This window comes from Oncorhynchus nerka, linkage group LG20, assembly GCF_034236695.1.
Source record: "Oncorhynchus nerka isolate Pitt River linkage group LG20, Oner_Uvic_2.0, whole genome shotgun sequence".
Taxonomy (NCBI): Eukaryota; Metazoa; Chordata; class Actinopteri; order Salmoniformes; family Salmonidae; genus Oncorhynchus; species Oncorhynchus nerka.
This window is the reverse complement of record NC_088415.1, coordinates 45,026,547-45,048,275: the sequence shown is the minus strand read 5'-3', so window position 1 is coordinate 45,048,275 and position 21,729 is coordinate 45,026,547. Positions and strand designations below refer to the sequence as shown.

The following is a 21,729-nucleotide window of genomic DNA, read 5'->3' as shown; positions in this document are numbered from 1 at the left end:
AGGCTGCTCGGCCATGGAAACCCACTTCATCAAGATCCCAACGAACAGTTCTTGTGCTGACGTTGCTTCCAGAGGCAGTTTACAACTCGGTAGTGAGTGTTGCAACCGAGGGACAGACGATTTATACGCGCTTCAGCACACCCGTTCCCGTTCTGTGAGCTTGTGTGGCCTACCACTTTGCAGCTGAGCCATTGTTGCTTCTAGACATTTCCATGTCACATTAACAGCACTTACAGTTGACCGGAGCAGCTCTAGCAGGGCAGAAATTTGACGAACTGACTTGGAAAAGTGGCATCCTATGACGTGCCAAGTTGAAAGTCACTGAGCTCTTAAGTAAGGCCATTCCACTGACAAGTTTGTTTATGGAGATTGCATTGCTGTGTGCTCGATTTTATACACCTGTCAGCAACGGGTGTGGCTGAAATAGCCAAATCCACTAATTTGAAAGAGTTTCCACATACTTTTGGTCATGTAGAGTATCAAGCCCCACTCAGCACAGCACAAACACTCTTTGTTGGTTGATATGCCCTGCCGTCCCCCTCAGACCAGGGTCTCGCCACCGCTTCTGCTAGCTCGTCTACTGACTCCGCTGATTCCCCCTCCCTCCTAAATTCTGTCTCTAACAAATATGGCTCTGAATAAAAATGTTCTTCTACTACCTCAAAGTCCGACATGATTCATCAAATGTTATTATTATTGGCAAATCATCATGTTATTATGATGATTTGCCAATAAGCAAGTGAGCTAGCTACTAAAAAGAACCCAAAGTAGTCCGTAAATGAGGAAGTTGATAGTCAATTTTACTGATAATCATCAGAAATTACATTCTAATTTATAAAATATTGATTACTGTGTATAGCTTTAAGTTTTTATAAATGACTACCACCCAGATTTGGAGAAGTTAGGTCTATTTCCCAGGAGATGGATAGTAGATACCCATAGACTTCCAGCAATTGCGGTAAGCTAATGATATGCTGCCTTCAACTTCCTTAGAACTGCATGCATAGACATAAAAATGGTATTTGTGAGTTCATCTGACTCTGGGTAAGTATGAAATTATCCCAAATACCGAAATATCCCTTGAACAATATCCCTTGAACAAAGAATGACATACCCACAGCAATCCTCACCCAATGGCAATCATTCCTTGCTTCACAAGTCAGAACATGGTTCCTATAGCAACAAACCCCATTTTGCAGATTTTGATCATTGGACAAATTGTAACGTGTGTATCTTGTGTTATTCGTAGGAGGACACGAGAACTTCCGCAAGATGATTGATGAAGCGGAACCGCTGGGCTACCCTGTGGTGGTGAAGAACGCACGTGGTCACAGAGGTTAGTCTGACCGCAATCATCTCTCCATTCACCTCTCTCACTTCTCTCTTTAATATTAAAACCAGCCCATGCCTCCCATTTTTTGCAAAACTGCTTCTCGAATCCTCTTCCACCATTGTGTGCGTGACCAACAGCACTTCGGTCCACCCATAAAAGGAATTTAACAAAGGGGTGCTAAGTGATTGTCATTGTGAAAAGGAAAGCACATAGTACAAATCATCGACTGCTTATTTAAACCCATTTTTATCATACTCGCTGATTTTTCAACTTTCCTTCTCATTTAGAGTAGGATTGCCAGAGAAGTTTTTGACTAATGTCAAGTTAGGAAAGAGATTGAACCTTAGCTATTTCAGAGGCCTCCTGGCCCATGAACTTTTTATTCATAGTCATTGACACTTTAATTGGTCTCCCATTGTCTGTGTCTATAACAATATACTTTGGGTAATGACAGAGCATAGATAGTCTATCAAGAAAGGGCATTGTTAACGCTAGAACCGCCATAGGCAAACGGCCACTGAAGTTTGATTTTGTATATACAAACAAATCAGCCCCACCCAAAAAGCTACAGTGCATTCAGAAAGTATTCAGACCCCTTGACTTTTTCCACATTTTGTTACATTACAGCCTTATTCTAAAATTGATAAAAGTTTTTTCCCTTATCAATCTATACACAATACGCCATAATGACAAAGTAAACTTTTTTTTTTTTTGCTAATATATAAAAATTACAAAGTATTCAGACCCTTTACTAAGAACTTGGATGAAGCACCATTGGCAGCAATTACAGCCTCGAGTCTTCTTCGGTATGACGTTACAAGCGTGGCACACCTGTATTTGGGGAGTTTCTCCCATTTTTCGATGCAGATACTATCAGGTTAGATGGGAATCGTTGCTGCACAGCTATTTTCAGGTCTCTCCAGAGGTGTTCGATCGGGTTCAAGTCCAGGCTCTAGCTGGGCCACTCAAGGACATTCAGCGACTTGTACTGTAGCCAGTTCTATGTTGTCTTTGTGCTTAGGGTTGTTGTCCTGTTAGATGAATCTTCGCCCGAGTCTGAGGTCCTGAGCAGGTTTTCATCAAGGTTTTCTCTGTTAATCTTTGCCTCGATCCTGACTAGTCTCCCAGTCGCTGCCGCTGAAAAACATCCCCACAGCATGATGCTGCCACCATCATGCTTCACCGTAGGGATGGTGCCAGGTTTCCTCTAGATGTGACGCTTGGCATTCGGGCCAAATCAATCAAATGTATTTATAAAGCCCTTTTTACATCAGCCAATGTCACAAACAGCAAGCAATGCAGATGTAGAAGCATGGTGGCTCGGAAAAACTCCCTAGAAAGACAGGAACCTAGGAGGAACCAAGCTCTGAGGGGGTGGCCAGTCCTCTTCTGGCGGTGCCGGGTTGAGATTATAACAGTACATGGCCAAGATGTTCAACCGTTCATAGATGACCAGCAGGGTCAAATAATAATCACAGTGGTTGTAGAGGGTGCAACAGGTCAGCACCTCAGGTCCCAGGGCTCAGGTCCTCCTGGAGGGAGAGGGAGAGCGAGAGAATTAGAGGGAGCATACTTAAATTCCTACATGACACCGGATACTCCAAAAAAAAAAAAAAGAAATACTCCAAAAATAACAGACTGACCATAGCCCCCAGTCACAAACTATTTTTTGTTATTTTTTATTTTACCTTTATTTTACTAGGCAAGTCAGTTAAGAACAAATTCTTATTTTCAATGACGGCCTAGGAACAGTGGGTTAACTGCCTGTTCAGGGGCAGAACGCCAGATTTGTACCTTGTCAGCTCGGGGATTCGAACTTGCAACCTTTTGGTTACTAGTCCAACACTCTAACCACTAGGCTACCCTGCAGCATAAATACTGGAGGCTGAGACAGGAGGGGACGGGAGACACTGGCCCCGTCTGACGATACCCCTGGACAGGGCCAACCAGGCAGGATATAACCCCACCCACTTTGCCAAAGCACAGCCCCCACTCCACTAGAGGAATATCTTCAAACCACCACTTACTACCCGAGACAAGGCTAGAGTATAGCCCACAAAGATCTCCCCCACGGCACGAACCCGAGGGGGGCGCCAACCCCGGACAGGAAGATCATGTCAATGACTCAACCCACTCAAGTGATGCACCCCTGCTAGGGACGGGATGGAAGAGCACCAGTAAGCAAGTGGCTCAGCTCCCGTAATAGGGTTAGAGGCAGAGAATCCTGGTGGAGAGAGGGGAACCGCAAGGGCGGTCGAGTCTGCGTCTCTCACATGGATAGGCAGACCATTCCATAAAAATGGAGCTCGATAGGAGAAAGACCTGCCTCCAGCTGTTTGCTTAGAAATTCTAGGGACAATAAGGAGGCCTGTGTCTTGTGACCGTAGCATACGTGTAGGTATGTACTAGAGGTCGACCGATTATGATTTTTCAATGCTGATACCGATTATTGGAGGACCAAAAAAAGCCGATACCGATTAATCGGACGATTTCAAAAATAAAAAAAGTATTTGTAATAATGACAATTACAACAATACTGAATGAACACTTATTTTAACTTAATATATTACACCAATAAAATCAATTTAGCCTCAAATAAATAATGTAACATGTTCAATTTGGTTTAAATAATGCAAAAACAAAGTGTTGGAGAAGAAAGTAAAAGTGCAATATGTGCCATGTAAGAAAGCTAACGTTTAAGTTCTTTGCTCAGAACATATGAAAGCTGGTGGTTCCTTTTAACATGAGTCTTCAATATTCCCAGGTAAGAAGTTTTTGGTTGTAGTTATTATAGGACTATTTCTCTCTATAGCATTTGTATTTCATTAACCTTTGACTATTGATGTTCTTATAGGCACTTTAGTATTGCCACTGTAACAGTATAGCTTCCGTCCCTCTCCTCGCCCCTACCTGGGCTCGAACCAGGAACACATCGACAACAGCCATCCTCGAAGCACCGTTACCCATGCAGAGCAAGGGGTATAACTACTCCAAGTCTCAGAGCGAGTGACGTTTGAAACGCTATTAGCGCGCACCCCGCTAACTAGCTAGCCATTTCACATCGATTACACAAGCCTAATCTCGGGAGTTGATAGGCTTGAAGTCATAAATAGCGCAATGCTTGAAGCACAACGAAGAGCTTCTGGCAAAACGCACAAAAGTGCTGTTTGAACGAATGCTAACGAGCCTGCTGGTTCCTACCATCGCTCAGTCAGACTGCTCTATCAAATCATAGACTTAATTATAACATAATAACACACAGAAATACGAGCCTTAGGTCATTAATATGGTCGAATCCGGAAACAAGACGTTTATTCTTTCAGTGAAATACGGAACCGTTCCATATTTTATCTAATGGGTGGCATCCATAAGTCTAAATATTCCTGTTACATTGCACAACCTTCAATGTTATGTCATAATTACGTAAAATTCGGGCAAATTAGGCGGCCCAAACTGTTGCGTGCAATGAACGCAAGAGAAGTGACCATTTCACCTGGTTAATATTGCCTGCTAACTTGGTTTTCTTTTAGCTAAATATGCAGGTTTAAAAATGTGTATTGATGTTTATGGTTAGGTACACATTGGAGCAAGGACAGTCCTTTTTCGCGAATACGCACCGCATATATATTATATGCAATGCAGGACATGCTAGATATAGTAGTAATATTATCAACCATCTGTAGTTAACTAGTGATTATGATTTATTGATTGTTTTTTTATAAGACAAGTTTAATGCTAGCTAGCAACTTACCTTGACTTACTGCATTCGCGTAACAGGCAGGCTCCTCGTGGAGTGAAATGAGAGGCAGGTGGTTAGAGCTTTGGACTAGTTAACTGGAAGGTTGCAAGATTGAATCCCCGAGCTGACAGAGTAAAAATATGTTGTTCTGCCCCTGAACAAGGCAGGTAACCCACTGTTCCTAGGCCGTCATTGAAAATAATAATGTGTTCTTAACTGACTTGCCTATTTAAATAAAGTTTTTTTTTTTTTTTTTATCGGCCAAATCGGTGTCCAAAAATACCGATTTCCGATTGTTAGGAAAACTTTAAATCGCCCAGATTAATCGGTCAACCTCTAGTATGTACGGCCGGATCAAATCGGATAGACAGGTAGGAGCAAGCGCATGTAATGCTTTGTAGGTTATCAGTAAAACCTTGAAATCAGCCCTAGCCTTTACAGGAAGCCAGTGTAGAGTGGCTAGCACTGGAGTAATATGATCACATTTTTGGGTTCTAGTCAAGATTCTAGCAGCCGTGTTTATTTACTGCTTTATCCGGGTAGCCGGAAAGTAGAGCATTGCAGTAGTCTAATCTAGAAGTGACAAAGCATGGATTAGCTTTTCTGCATCATGGAAAAAAGCTGTCATTGAAATAGTCTTGATACATTTGAAGTCGGAAGTTTACATACACCTGAGCCAAATACATTTGAACTCAGTTTTTCACAGTTCCTGACATTTAATCCTAGTATAAATTCCCTGTTTTAGGTCAGTTAGGATCACCAAATAATTCTCCCTACTATTATTCTGACATTTAACATTCTTAAAATAAAGAATGTGAAATGTCAGAATAATAGTAGGGAGAATTATTTATTTCAGCTTTTATTTCTTTCATTACATTCCCAGGGGGTCAAACGTTTACATACACTCAATTAGTGTTTGGCAGCATTGCCTTTAAATTGTTTAACTTGGGCCAAACGTTTTGGGTAGCCTTCCACAAGCTTCCCACAATAAGTTGGGTGAATTATTGCCCATTCCTCCTGACAGAGCTGGTGTAACGGAGTCAGGTTTATAGGCCTCTTGCTCGCTCATGCTTTTTCAGTTCTGCCCACATATTTTCTATAGGATTGAGGTCAGGGCTTTGTGATGGCCACTCCAATACCTTGACTTTGTTGTCCTTAAGCCATTTTGCCACAACTTTGGAAGTATGGTTGGGGTCAATGTCCATTTGGAAGATCCATTTGCGACCAAGCTTTAACTTCCTGACTGATGCCTAGAGATGTCGCTTTAATATATCCACATAATTTTCTTCCCTTATGACGCCATCTATTTTGTGAAGTGCACCAGTCCCTCCTGCAGCAAAGCACCCGCACAACATTATGCTGCCATCCCTGTGCTTCACGGTTGGGATGGTGTTCTCCGGGATGGTGTTCTCTGGGATGGTGTTCTCTTGCAAGCCTCCCCCTTTTTCCTCCAAACATAATGATGGTCATTATGGCCAAACAGTTCTATTTTTGTTTCATCAGGCCAGAGGACATTTCTCCAAAAAGTACGATCTTTGTCCCCACGTGCAGTTGCAAAGCGTAGTCTGGCTTTTTTATGGTGGTTTTGGAGCAGTGGCTTCTTCCTTGCTGAGCGGCCTTTCAGGTTATGTCGATATAGGACTCGTTTTACTGTGGATATAGATGCTTTTGTACCTTTTTCCTCCAGCATCTTCACAAGGTCCTTTGCTGCTGTTCTGGGATTGATTTGCACTTTTCGCACCAAAGTACGTTCATCTCTAGGAGACAGAATGCGTCTCCTTCCTGAGCGTTATGACTTCTGTGTGGTCCCATGGTGTTTATACTTGCGTACTATTGTTTGTACAGATGAACGTGGTACCTTCAGGCTTTTGGAACCAGACATGTGGAGGTCTACAATTTTTTTCCTGACGTCTTGGCTGATTTCTTTTGATTTTCCCATGATGTCAAGCAAACTGAGTTTGAAGGTAGGCCTTGAAATACATCCACAGGTACACCTCCAATTGACTCAAATGATGTAAATTAGCCTATCAGAAGCTTCTAAAGTCATGACATCATTTTCTGGAATTTTCCAAGTTGTTTAATTAACAAACTATAATTTTGGCAAGTCGGTTAGGATATCTACTTTGTGCATGACAGGTAATTTTTCCAACAATTGTTTATAGACAAGATTATTTCACTTATGCATTTAAACTGTGCATTTAAACAGCTTGGAAAAATCCAGAAAATTGTGTCATGGCTTTAGAAGCTTCTGATAGGCTAATTGACATCATTTGAGTTAATTGGAGGTGTCCCTGAGGTCTACCTGACTTGACTTCCACAAGTCTGGTTCATCCTTGGGAGCAATTACCAAATTCCTGAAGGTACCACGTTCATCCGTACAAACACCACAGGATCACGCAGCCGGCATACCGCTCAGGAAAGGGACTCGTTCTGTCTCCTAGAGATGAACGTACTTTGGTGCGAAAAGTGAGGACAAAGTCCACTCTAATTAAAATGGGCCCTGGCATATTTGTAAGCCAATGCGAGAGACATTCTGCTCTCTCCCCACCATGGCTTCTCAGTCAGTGTCCCGAGTGTTGAGGTGAGAGGTGTCAACATTCACACTATCACTGTCATCTTCAGAAGAGTACTGAATGTTATGCTGTAGAGTATAACATAGAGGACCATAGTCAGGTGAAGGAATTATGACTTTTCCATGACAAAAAAAAACATGAAATATCTGTTTTCACATGTTGAGCTTAAATTTAGAGTTCACATGTGAGAATGTTACTTTAATCACAGTCCTTCTCAAATAGTGGGGGCGCGCCCCCCTGGGAGGGCTCGGAGCGATGCCAGGGGGGGCGCGTGTGACCCCGGGGAACATGCTTTTTTTGCACCGAACAAGAACACACAGCACAGAGCAGGAGATATGAATGAGAGACACCATAGAAAATATTTAACAGGGATGAAAAGAAAGGCGGAGAGAGACGAACATAATGAGACAAACGTAAGTCTCCCAAAAGCTAAGACGAGGAAATGTAGAGCTTGGCTTCACTGTGACTACGGTGGGAGACGAGGAAAGACCGGTATGTTTACTATGTTTCAAAATGTTGGCAGCGGACAGCAATGAAGCCAAATAAATTAAGGCGTCACTGAAAGACATTACACCCCAATCACGCTGATAAGCCGCTTGAGTTTTTTCAGCGAAAACGTGCCGAATATTTGACAACAATCGTCCCGCTTTGTGAATGCTACTTCAGTAAACCAGCGAGCACTGTTAGCATCATATAAGGTGGCGTACCAAATTGCTCAGTGCAGAAAAATCCCACTCTATAGCAGAGGAGCTGATACTGCCTGCAGCATTAGACATGGTCTCTGTCATGCTGGATGACGCAAGTGCTGCAAAAATAAAAACTATCCCTCTGTCCAATGACACTGTCGCCAGACGTATAAATGACATTGCTAACGATCTTAAAGAACAGCTGGTAGATAAACTCAAAGACAAACATTTTGCCTTACAGTTCGATGAAGCAACTGACAGCAACAAAGACTGTTTGTTTATCGCTTATGTACGCTTTGACATGACAAACTCCCTGTGTGAGGATCTACTTTTTTGTAATTATGTCAGAGACAGAGCCACAGCTGAAGAGCTATTCAAAATGCTGGACTGCTTCCTGACTGAGAATGGGCTAAAGTGGGAGAACTGCATTGGTGTTTGCAGTGATGGTGCACAGACCATGGCAGGGATGAGAAAAGGACTTCGGGCACTCATCAAGAAGGCCTCACCTAATGCTGAGTGGACACACTGTGTTATACACAGAGAAGCACTGGCATCAAGGCACCTCTCCTCTGAATTAAGTGAGGTTATGACTGACATTGTAGGTGTAGTCAATTTTATGAAGACCAGACCACTAAAAACAAGAGTCTTCTCTGCTATCTGTGAGGAGATGGGAGCTGAACATCAAGCGGTGCTGTTTCACAGTGAAGCAAGGTGGCTGTCATGAGGAAAAGTCTTGTCCTGAATTTTTGAGCTCAGAGAGCAGATAAGAATGTTTTAGGAGCAGGAGCACAAGTATGACCTCGCAGAAAAATGTAGTGATGAGAACTTCCTGGCAAAACTGGCATACCTGAGTGACATATTTGGAAAGCTAAATGAACTAAATCTACAGCTTCAAGGGAAAGATAAACACCTCCCTCAGGTCACAGACAGGATCAACTCTTTCACTCGAAAGCTTGCAATGTGGGGCAGGCGACTTGATGAAGGAAATACTGATTCATTCGAGAACCTGCATGAATTTGTTGACACTACTGACTATGATTAAGGAGCATATTTCATCACTGATGGGATTCTTTAAAAAGTACTTCCCTGAAAGCAGTTCCCAATATGACTGGGTGAGAGATCCTTTCAATGCACCAGCTCCAACTGGTTTCAGCTCTGCAGAGGAGGACCAGTTCCCAATATGACTGGGTGAGAGATCCTTTCAATGCACCAGCTCCAACTGGTTTCAGCTCTGCAGAGGAGGACCAGTTCATTGATATGACATCTGACTCCACATTGAGACTGAGGTTCACATCACAGACACTGAGTGAGAGGCAGTATCCACTCTTAGGGCAGAGGGCCATTGGCATTCTTCTTATCTTTGTGAGACTGGCTTCTCTGCTGTTGCTGCACTGAAGACCAAGTACAGGTCCCAGCTAAACATTGAGCAGGAGCTGAGAGTTGCAGTATCATGCTTCAAACCCCGCTTCGAAAAGCTGTGCTCTGCAAAACGTGCTCATTGTAGCCATTAATCCTGACTTCCTCATTTTGATTTAAAAAAATCAGCACAAATTGTTTTATTCATTTTTGTTTTATAGGTCAAAGTGTTTCATATATTGTGCTCCTGAGTGAATGTTGCTGATCAATTTGATTTAAAAAAAAATATTTATTGATTATATTTTTCAGTATCAAATGGTCAAAAAATGTTTACAGTTTAAATAAGGATTTTTTTTATTTTTAAATTTCAGGCAAATTGATGCACTTTAAGTCTTTTCTGTTACAGACTAAAAAACAATGTTAATAAAGTTATTCTTTGTTGTAAGTTGATCTATATTTCCTTCTTGTATTGTTTTCTTTAATGTTAATAAGGATACAGTGTTATGCAGAGGTGTACTTATAACAATTTTATTGACAAATTATACTATTTACAGTCGTGGCGGAGAGTTGGGGGGCGCGAAATGTTTACTTCTTCCTATGGGGGGCGTAACAGAAAATAATTGAGAAGCACTGCTTTAATATCATGCAAAACTTCGAGAAAGTCGAGAACAAAATATATGATATTGAAAGCAAAACAAACTCAAAACAAAATATTGCACAGATTGTTATTTTATGCAGAGCAAATGAATTGTAAATGGATACAACAAAATCAGTGATAAAAATAAATGATAACGCAATTAAATAAAACGCCTCCCTCTTTATGAAGACCAGACCACTAAAAACAAGAGTCTTCTCTGCTATCTGTGAGGAGATGGGAGCTGAACATCAAGCTGTGCTGTTTCACAGTGAAGCAAGGTGGCTGTCGTGAGGAAAAGTCTTGTCCTGAATTTTTGAGCTCAGAGAGCAGATAAGAATGTTTTAGGAGCAGGAGCAATCCTGCAATTTTCCTTGTCTTTGGTTAAGTGGGAAGTTTTGTCACTGTAACGCTCAATGAGTGAATGGGTGTGAAGTCAGGCGCAGAGAGCAAAGGATTCGGGAAAAACACACTTAAATGTCCAAAAAAATCACAGGAACAAAATAGTATAACCAACACAGGTATAACTACAAAACAAAATTGTACCCTATCGTGAAAATACTAGGACAGCGAGAAACCCAACAAAACACTCATGTAACACATACAGAATGAACAAGCCCGCACAAACAGAAGCGGGCTAAATGAACTTAAATAACCCCACCAGGAACAGGTGAAACCAATTAGACAAAACCAAACGAACACAGAACAAAGGATCGGTGGCAGCTAGTAGACCGGCGACGACGACCGCCGAGCGCCACCCGAACAAGAAGGGGAGCCACCTTCGGTAATATTCGTGACAGGCACATTCATTCCAGCAACATAGCACCTTACATCCCACTGCTGCTTTGCCTCTGATGGAAGTTCAGATGTAGCTGGAAGTGGTAAAAAATAATCATGTGAAAAGAAAAAATAACATTCACGAGGGAAAAACAACGTGAAAAATATAGTCAAAGTCCAGACCTGAATCCAATCGAGAATCTGTGGAAAGAACTGAAAACTGCTGTTCACAAATGCTCTCCATCCAACCTCACTGAGCTCGAGCTGTTTTGCAAGGAGGAATGGGAAAAAATTTCAGTCTCTCGATGTGCAAAACTGATAGAGACATACCCCAAGCGACTTACAGCTGTAATCGCAGCAAAAGGTGGCGCTACAAAGTATTAACTTAAGGGGGCTGAATAATTTTGCACGGCCAATTTTTCAGTTTTTGATTTGTTAAAAAAGTTTGAAATATCCAATAAATGTCGTTCCACTTCATGATTGTGTCCCACTTGTTGTTGATTCTTCACAAAAAAATACAGTTTTATATCTTTATGTTTGAAGCCTGAAATGTGGCAAAAGGTCGCAAAGTTCAAGGGGGCCAAATACTTTCGCAAGGCACTGTACATGTGAATTTTTTTATTGTTCACGTGATGTTCATTCTGCTTTTCTCATTCACTGTCCAGGCCACGAACCATCAATAGCCAAAGTTTATTTTTATTTTTAAAGCGTCTTCTTCATGTAATGAAAAATTATATATAAATGAAATCATTCTCTCTTGCTCCCCTTCACTCTGTCTCACCCACAGGAAAGGCGGTGTTCCTGGCCAGGGACAAGCACCACCTGGCCGACCTGAGCCACCTGATTCGCCACGACGCTCCCTATCTCTTCCAGGAGTACGTGAAGGAGTCTCACGGCCGCGACGTCCGGGTGGTGCTGGTGGGCGGCCGCGTCATTGGCTCCATGCTGCGCTGCTCCACCGATGGACGCATGCAAAGCAACTGCTCCCTGGGTGAGTGATGCTGGAAAGAGGAGAGGAGGATATTTGGTCACTCTTGGAGGACAATAGGATTGATTTTTTTTTAAATGTACATGATTTGGCTTGTAGGCTTTGTCAGGGTTTTACAGACAGAAAATGAAAGGAGGCTTAAGTAAAACCCCCACTGGTGGGTCCTCTGCAAAGTTTGTCTCCAGTGGTTAGGTCTATCAAATAAAATCAAAGTTTATTTGTCATGTGCGCCGAATACAACAGGTGTAAACCTTACAGCGAAATGCTTACTTACAGGCTCTAACCAATGGTGTGAAAAAAAGGGTATGTGTGTGTGTGAAGGTAAGTAAAGAAATAAAACAACAGTAAAAAGACATTTGAAAAAAGAGTAGCAAGGCTATATACAGACACCTGTTAGTCAGGCTTATTGAGGTAGTATGTACATGTAGGTATCGTTAAAGTGACTATGCATATATGATGAACCGAGGAGTAGCAAAAGCGTAAAAAGAGGGGTTGGAGGGGGGGTACACAATGCAAATAGTCCGGGTAACCATTTGGTTACATGTTCAGGAGTCTTATGGCTTGGGGGAAAAAAACTGTTGAGAAGCCTTTTTGTCCTAAACTTGGCACTCCGGTACCACTTGCCATGCGGTAGTAGAGAGAACAGTCTATGACTGGGGTGGCTGGGGTCTTTGACAATATCCAGGGCCTTCCTCTGACACCGCCTGGTGTAGAGGTCCTGGATGGCAGGCAGCTTTGCCCCAGTGATGTACTGGGCCGTACTCACTACCCTCTGAAGTGCCTTGCAGTCGGGCTCGGTGCTCCTTTTCCTGTAGTCCACAATCATCTCCTTAGTCTTGGTTACATTGAGGGATAGGTTGTTATTCTGGCACCACCCGGCCAGGTCTCTGATAGGCTTTATCATCGTTGTCGGTGATCAGGCTGTTGTGTTGTCAGCAAACTTAATGATGGTGTTGGAGTCGTGCCTGGCCATGCAGTCGTGGGTGAACAGGGAGTACAGGAGGGGACTGAGCACGCACCCCTGGGGAGCTCCAGAGTTAAGGATCAGCGTGGCAGATGTGTTGCTACCTACCCTGGGGGCGGCCTGTCAGGAAGTCCAGGATCCAGTTGCAGAGGGAGGTGTTTAGTCCCAGGATCCTTAGCTTGGTGATGAGCTTTGAGGGTACTATGGTGTTGAACGCTGAGCTGTCGTCAATTAACAGCATTCTCACATAGGTGTTCCTTTTGTCCAGGTGGGAAAGGGCAGTGTGGAGTGCAATAGAGATTGCATCATCTGTGGATCTGTTTGGGCGGTATGCAAATTGGAGTGGGTCTAGGGTTTCTGGGATAATGGTGTTGATGTGAGCCATTACCAGCATTTCAAAGCACTTCATGGCTACGGACGTGAGTGCTACGAGTCTGTAGTCATTTAGGCAGGTTGCCGTTGTGTTCTTGGGCACAGGGACTATGGTGGTCTGCTTGAAGCATGTTGGTATTACAGACTCAATCGGGGACATGTTGAAAATGTCAGTGAAGACACCTGCCAGTTGGTCAGCACATGCCCGGAGCACACGTCCTGGTAATCCGTCTGGCCACGCAGCTTTAGAGGTGATTTAGCTCGTCTGGTAGGCTTGTGTCACTGGGCAGCTCGCGGCTTTGCTTCCCTTTGTAGTCTGTAATAGTTTGCAAGCCCTGCCACATCCGACGAGTGTCGGAGCCGGTGTAGTATGATTCAATCTGTATGTAGCCCTGTATTGACGCTTTGCCTGTTTTATGGTTCTTCGCAAGGCATAGTGGGATTTCTTGTAAGCTTCCGGGTTGGAGTCCCGCACCTTGAAAGCGGCAGCTCTACGCTTTAGCTCAGTGCAAATGTTGCCTGTAATCCATGGCTTCTGGTTGGGTTATGTACATACAGTCACTGTGGGCATGACGTCCTCAATGCACTTATTGATAAAGCCAGTGACTGATGTGGTGTATTCCTCAATGTCATCGGAAGAATCCCGGAACATGTTCCAGTCTGTGATAGCAAAGCAGTCCTGTAGTTTAGCATCTGCTTCATCTGACCATTGTTTTATAGACCGAGTCACTGGTGCTTCCTGCTTTAATTTTTGCTTGTAAGAAGGAATCAGGAGGATAGAGTTGTGGTCGGATTTACCAAATGGAGGGCGAGGGAGAGCTTTGACGCGTCTCTGTGTGTGGAGTACAGGTGACATTTAACATGTTGATAGAGATTTGGTAGAACTGATTTAAGTTTCCATGCATTAAAGTCTCCGGCTACTTGGAGCGCCGCCTCTGGGTGAGTGGTTTCCTGTTTGCTTATTTCCTTATACAGCTGACTAAGTGCGGTCTTAGTGCCAGCATCTGTCTGTGGTGGTAAATAAACAGCCACGAAAAGTATAGCTGAGAACTATCTAGGCAAGTAGTGTGGCCTGCAGTTTATTACAATATACTCAACTATTGACTGGTTATTGCCAAAGAGAACCAAGGTCAGGGCCAAATCAGTTTTTTTACATACTGATGTTACTTTCAGTGAATGAAATCATTTCTTAAGAAACATATGGAACTGACCCTGAACATGCTATTTCATGTATGTTAGGAAACCACACCAGAACACAGGGGACAGTGAGAGGAGCATTGCACTTGAATTTGGCCAAAGAAGGACAATATAGTTGTCTTGAATGTGACTTTGCTTTTGATTGACAGACATGATTATGCTTGTCATAACGTCTTCAGTTTTAGGTTAGCAAACACACTCATGTCTTGTGACATTTTGGGGTCATCAGCCTTCAATTGTTCCACAGTTACATGACAAGTGTCACATTGTGTTTTATAACAAAATGTTGTTTGTCTTACGCAAGCATAGATTCTCGGTTGCTCTGGCTTACTTACATAATATATGATTTATTTGTTTGTCCATCCTATTTCTATCTATTGTTCTACAAATAATTCCACATTTCACAATACATTAAGAAATAGTTGCCCTGGGGGTTGGTCACTGTTTTCTCTGTCCGGTCATTCCTTGCCATAGAGGCCGCAGAGAATGTGAATGTAAGGCACACAGTGAACAGTCCACAGATCGCAGTTACAGGCGTGTCTATGGTACTGACATACCGGTCTTTCCATTGTGCCCTCCTCTCCCGCAGGTGGCGTGGGGATGATGTGCCCACTGAGTGAGCAGGGCAAGCAGCTGGCGGTGCAGGTGTCCAACATCCTTGGCATGGACGTGTGCGGCATTGACCTGCTGCAGCTCAACGACGGCTCGTTCGTGGTGTGCGAGGCCAACGCCAATGTGGGCTTCATTGCCTTCGATCAGGCGTGCGGCATGGACGTGGCGGGCATCGTGGCTGACTACGCCCTCTCACTGCTGCCTAGCCGCCTGACACGCAAGATGTCGCTGCTCTCGGTGGTGTCCAGTGCCAGCGAGACTAGCAGCGAGCCTGAGGTGTGCCCGGCGCCCAGCAACGTACTGCCCGAGGCCGTGTGCAACATGAGCGTGGGGTCCACTTCTAGTGAGAGCGACCCCGAGCTGGCCGATACCACCCCGCAGCCCACGAGCCGCCAAGTTGGCCCCAGCCCGGCCCTGCCCAACCTCCCTGACCCGGCCTACAACTTCAACACCCTCCTCGCCAACGAGATCAAACTATTGACTGAGTGAGCTGAATACAGCCACGGCACACATGCACACTTACACACACAGACACACTTACAAACACACACCTGAACACACGGCGATGGACATTCCTGTTACAGAGCACACACACAAACTCCTATACACGTTATACAGGCAGGATGTTACATGCAAAAGCATGAGCTGAACAAACAAAAATGAAATGAAAAATGCCATGACCACAGAAACTGACATTACGAACACGCCTTCTCTTACTAACTCCCCCCATAAACACATAGAGATCTGAGGCTGCTCCCCTGACTCTACTGCTCTTCTCCCCAACTGCGAACAACCCAGTTTTACAACCGCAGGTGGTGGCAGAAGTGGGATCCAGAAGGTTAGATGAATTACTGAATCTTTTTGTTTTCAATTGCATTGTGAGTGTGAGTTGAGTTAAGAGCGTTTTTTGGGAGAACCCTAAAGAGCATTGCATACATCAGCACATAGTCAACCGAAGTTTTATTTGTTTGCACCAAAGAAAACAAGTGATGGACAACAATATAGATAAAAACACATTTAAAACAACTGTTTGCAGGTGTGGTTGGAAGCCCAAGGGCTTATATGAAAATCACGCCAGTCTGTCACCCAATTAAACTGAACACACACTACAAAACTGTATTTTGGAGAATGAGAATGATGCGTGGTCGTCGTTATAGATCAACCACTGAGGAAGTAGCCAGGCTTGATTTACTGGTGGTGAAATGAAGTGTTTTTCAAGTGATTTTCTCCATAACTGGGTGAGGGGTACATACAGAGGACTAGTTAGACTGCCCACCAGCTCCATGTAGCAGAGGACAGACCTGGTTCACCGTCACGGGGACTATTAAGTGCAGATTGGGGTCAATTCCATTTTCTACCTCAGTTAAATCTGGAAATGATTGAAATTGACAAATAAAAAAAATCACTGTCACATTTCATTCGTATTAAATTCACAAATTGTCTGTAATCAAAATAGGACTTACCACCCAATGCTGACAAGGAGCCCCTAAACACGGGATCATTCGAATAACAAAACTGACCTAGCACCATTGCCAAGAGGCACCTTGTATAGTAACAACACTACACAATACCCTCTCAAGAGATTCCATCTAGAAATGCATAAGCATAGGTCAAGCACAATTGACCCTGAAACTCTAAAATCGAGCACTACTGTCATTTGGTTTTCAAGTGAATGTTTTTAGCGGCTTGTTTTTATTAGGATTTGACAAGAACAATAGTCAAACGGCGACTCTTTCTCTTCATCCAAAATAAAGCACTTTAAGATAAACCGATGAATTGCGTGGTGGAACTACATACTCGGGAGCAGGTTGACGTTTATTGTCATGAGGGTTGTCCTGGAGGCAGAACTGAGTTATTTCCCCTCAGATAGGCTAGCTGCAAAGTCAAATTTGTCGATATTGTAAAAATTCATGAAAAGTCAAATGTGCTTTTTGGTCTCAATTTAGGATTAGAGATGTTATGATTTTGTGGCTGTGCTAGCTAGTAACCATTCTGCAGAGCTGCCTCCAGAACAATATTCATGACGAAAAACGCTTAACCTGATACTTTGGAGGCAAGTTCAATCCGTCTAGAAACAGTGCGGAAGCTGTCACTACACCTACAAGAAAAATATACCTCAATACAGAAAACGTCTCACTGCCATAGAATAAACTACTTTGAGTCATACATATCAGCCAGCATCCTTGACTTTACAAGATGTCCCTCCCTTGATACATAGGGCGTAGATATACTGTAGCCAAGTACATTTTTTGTAAATAATAATTTTAGAAGTGTTCATGCTTACTAGTCTCTGGCTGATATGAAAACCATAAGGGCTGAAATAACTGCTAACTTTCTCAACTTAAACATTTTGGTAAACTTGTGTAGAAAAGATTGGTTTGTACAGAAATAAATGTTTTACAAAAAACACGAGTGCTAACGTTTCTGTGGATTTGGCTAAATGTGTTTAATCAGCCCAATGTTTTGGCCGGTGATGAATTACTGTTTATTCAACTCAAGTGAGGTAATCTTCATCAACCTGTTGTACAAATAAAATGCAAAACAATACTTACTTTTTTTTACAGTGTGTTTGATAGAATGTTACTTTTTTTATTCCTCAAAAGGAAAACTTCTCCAGGGATATCTGTTGGTTACTTGCGGTAAATCTACCACTCAGCCTTCAAAAAATACCTATCCTCTAGGTATTAACTTTGGGGCATCCATCATCAACCAAAAAGCATTCGCTGTAATCATCCAAAGCACAAGCCACTCTACTTTGTGCCACTTACTGATTAGCTACAGCATAGTGTTGAGGCATATATATAAAAGGCTTCGATGTCAAACCGTTGACTCTAACATAACTCAGGGAAGCAGCCTTGATCTCATCCCCACTCCTAAGGCATGTGACATATCCATCCTAGCTACAGATCTGCCTAAAATGTGTATTGATGACAAACAAAAAGGATTTGTAACTATTAAAAGATGCGTTGTACCGTTAAGGTTAACACTCACTTTTTTTCCTTACTTGTTTTATAATGTTCAGTGTTTTTTCCACTAATTCATTTCTGGTATTTTTTAAGGATGTGGTTTGTGTGCACTTATCTCGTCTCAAATAAAGTGAGGCCGCTGTGAAGCATGGTTTTTGTGGGGGGCGATTTACTAACCAGCTGGAATCTAATGGGTCTCCATGAGGAAGATATCACGAGTATGCCAAATGTGAACACGGCAAATCATTTTTGGGAAAGTTTTAGGGACAATGCAGTCAAGTATTTCAGCAAGCTCCACTGGGAGGTAACACCATGTACAGTACTGTGATTTGTCCAACATTATGAAATATCTATTTGAGTAAACTGAATCCCCTGTAGTTGAAATAGGGCCAGGGGGTCTGATCATCAATAAGTCTAAGTCACCCTGCTTCCACAGTTTCTGGGTGACTGGTCTACAATTGTTGTTGTCCCTTTTATTTTCCCAAACGTTACGTTTGATGTGTTGTCCTGTATATCAAGCCTGTGTCATTCCACATGTATACTTAAAAAAAAAAGAATGTAAAGAGAAGACATCCTAGAGTCTAGACCAGGGGGCAAAGTACGGCCCGCCGGGCACTTCAATCCGTCCCTCGAGACCCCTTTTTTCTCCCCAATTTCGTGGTATCCAATTGGTAGTTACATCGCTGCAACTCCCGTACAGACTCGGGAGTGGCGAAGGTCGAGAGCCGTGCGCTCTCCGCCAAGCCAAGCTGCACTGCTTCTTGACACAATGCCCGCTTAACCCGGAAGCCAGCTGCACCAATGTATCAGAGGAAACGCCGTACACCTGCCGACCTCGTCAGCGTGCATGCGCCCAGCCCACCATAGGAGTCGCTAGAGCACGATGGGACAAGGAATCTCGGCCTGCCAAACCCTGTCCTAACCCGGACGACGCTGGGCCAATTGTGTTCCGCCTCATGGGTCTCCCAATCACGGCATGCTGTGACACAGCCTGGGATCGAACCCGGGTCTGTAGTGACGTCTCATGCACAGCAATGCAGTGCCTTAGACCGCTGCAACACTCTTGGGAAGCCACCGCAAATTGATTTGAACAAACAATTGGTCCCACAAGAAATGCGGCCCTCCATTGAAATTCAAAATCCCGATGTGGCCCTTGAGCCAAAAAGTTTGCGCACCCCTGGTCGAGACCTTAATACCAGCCATAGGAAAGAATGAAGGGATTACCATTTTCTCCAACATATGCATTGTTGAAATAATAATAATAGTCCTAATTACTACATTCATATAACATACAAAGGATATCTAGGTTAATTTACTCTATGGTTTAGTATGTGTGTCCAAAAGAACTTTAAATGCCTTATCCCATTTACTTTGTGGAAACTGATAGAGAAACACTGAATGATTCAAATTTGCCTGAACCCCCCTACACACTCTTTTTATTCACATATATGCACAGAATTGGAAACATCTTTGAAAAATGTGGTTGGCGTTGTAAGGCACGAAAAATGTTTTTAGCTTTGATTTCATCTATCTGGTCTTTTCTGATCAGTGTCCACCATAGGAAGGAGACAAAGAACCAATTGACGAGAACAGGTTACACTGCCTATTCTATATATGACATGGCTAAAGCTAGTAATTGGTAAGTAATGACATGGTCCTGGTTGGATGATGTAGCACTCCAGCCTGTTCTATACTGATGTTAACGTGCTAGTCGGAACAAGGAAACTCGTAAACTTCCGACTTGCTAACTAACTGGTTGTAGTTATACATATGCCGTGTTAAACCAGTTAGCAAATCAGACATTTCCGAGTTTCACTTGTGGTGAGTGAAGGGTCTGTGACCATACACAACAACAACACAATTCAAAGTCACTATTTATTTCTGAATGGCTGCTAATGTATATTTGGCTCAATTAAGGAATCCAATGTGTTTCTGAGTTTATCAGTCTCTCAACACCTGGTAATTAATCTGAATGCCAAAAACAAGCATGGATGTAAAAATCAACACTAATAATACTAGTAGTGAAATTCTTAACATTGATTCTTTGTGTTTTGATATAAAGACATGACTTGTACATACCGGTATGTAGGACTTGAAAGAGTCCTTAATTTCATCCATCAATGTGTTCAGAAATGAACCTGATGTTTGCTCTAAGGTTTACAATATTGATTGATATATTAAATTGATCAATAAAAAACTGCTTCTGTTATACCACATTTGTTCATGATCTAATTCAACTTTGTGGGTTAAAATACTAATTCAATATATTCCATAACACAAGAAATGTCCCCTTCAAACCATCTCTGTGTGATGAAATATTAAAACCTTAAATGAAAGAATCTAAATGGATATGACGTTATGGAATGATAATGTCATGCCCCTAGTCTGCAGGCTACAGTCATGAAAGAATTTTGTTTGAAGAAACAGGGTCAAATCGGTGACCACGTTTACATGCACACTTAATATCCCGTTATTATTCGGGATACTCAAGTATTCTGTTTTTGAGTTGAGGCATATAAACATCATATCCCGTTTACAATAACCCAAAAAAAAGCATGTATCCCGGTTATACGAAACCAGGATAAGATGTCTGGGATATGCTGATCTTAAACATGTAAACATCTTATCCCGTTTACTGTTATTTTTCGTGGTTTCCGCACAGAGGTAAATACAGTTTCAGGTTGGAAATTCGATGGATATTCGCCTGTAGTCTTCCTTACGTCCACCAATAGCAGTTAGGGACCGTCAACATAGTGACAAATCAACATTTTCACATTTCAATAGCTATTTAACCATTACTCCTAAAACTTTCAAAATGGGTTCTAGCTAACCCGATGGCATAGACACACATTGCACACATTTATTTTTTGTCGATTTACATCTCGCACTATTTTAAATTATTTATTTACATTTTTTAATTTCAATAGCTCATTGGTCATGTGACCTACGGGACTCAAACAAGGTTCAGAATGTCCACTGACTAACCTTCTATATTGCACACCCTTTAATTAGGTCCATTTTCATCTCACAAGATTTACATGAATTTTTGAAATTGTAACATTTCAATAGCTCCATGGTCATGTGACCTAATGACTTCAAACAAGGTTCAGAATGTCCACTCAGTGGGCCTACACATTAGTTCGTCCATTTTCATCTCACATGATTTTACATGAATCATTCAAAATGTAAAATTTCAATAGCTCCTTGATCATGTAACCTAGGGACTTCAAACAAGGTTTAGAATGTCCACTGAGTGGGCCTACACATTAGTTCGTCCATTTTCATCTCACATGATTTTACATGAATCATTCAAAATGTAAAATGTCAATAGTTGCATGGTCATGTGACCTAGGGACTTCAAACAAGGTACAGAATGTCCACTGACTACCCTTCTATATTGCACACCCTTTAGTTTGTCCATTTTCATCTCACATGAATTTTTCTAAATTTAGAATGTCAATAGCTCCTTGCTCATGTGACCTAGTGACTTCAAACAAGGTTCAGAATGTTCACTCAGTGGGCCTACACATTG

The 21,729-nt window shown here is 42.5% G+C and overlaps 1 protein-coding gene across 1 annotated transcript in view; it reads left to right on the top strand.

Annotated features, from left to right (window-relative positions):
- LOC115102623 (beta-citrylglutamate synthase B-like) overlaps positions 1-20,408 on the top strand; it is a 37,304-nt gene extending 16,896 nt beyond the window's left edge. The window contains exons 3-5 of the mRNA XM_029622756.2: positions 1,250-1,336; positions 11,886-12,089; positions 15,209-20,408. Coding sequence (XP_029478616.1) covers positions 1,250-1,336; positions 11,886-12,089; positions 15,209-15,720 — 803 coding nt within the window. The 3' untranslated portion in view covers positions 15,721-20,408. The remainder of the gene's footprint in view (positions 1-1,249; positions 1,337-11,885; positions 12,090-15,208) is intronic.
- Positions 20,409-21,729: the final 1,321 nt, after the last annotated feature.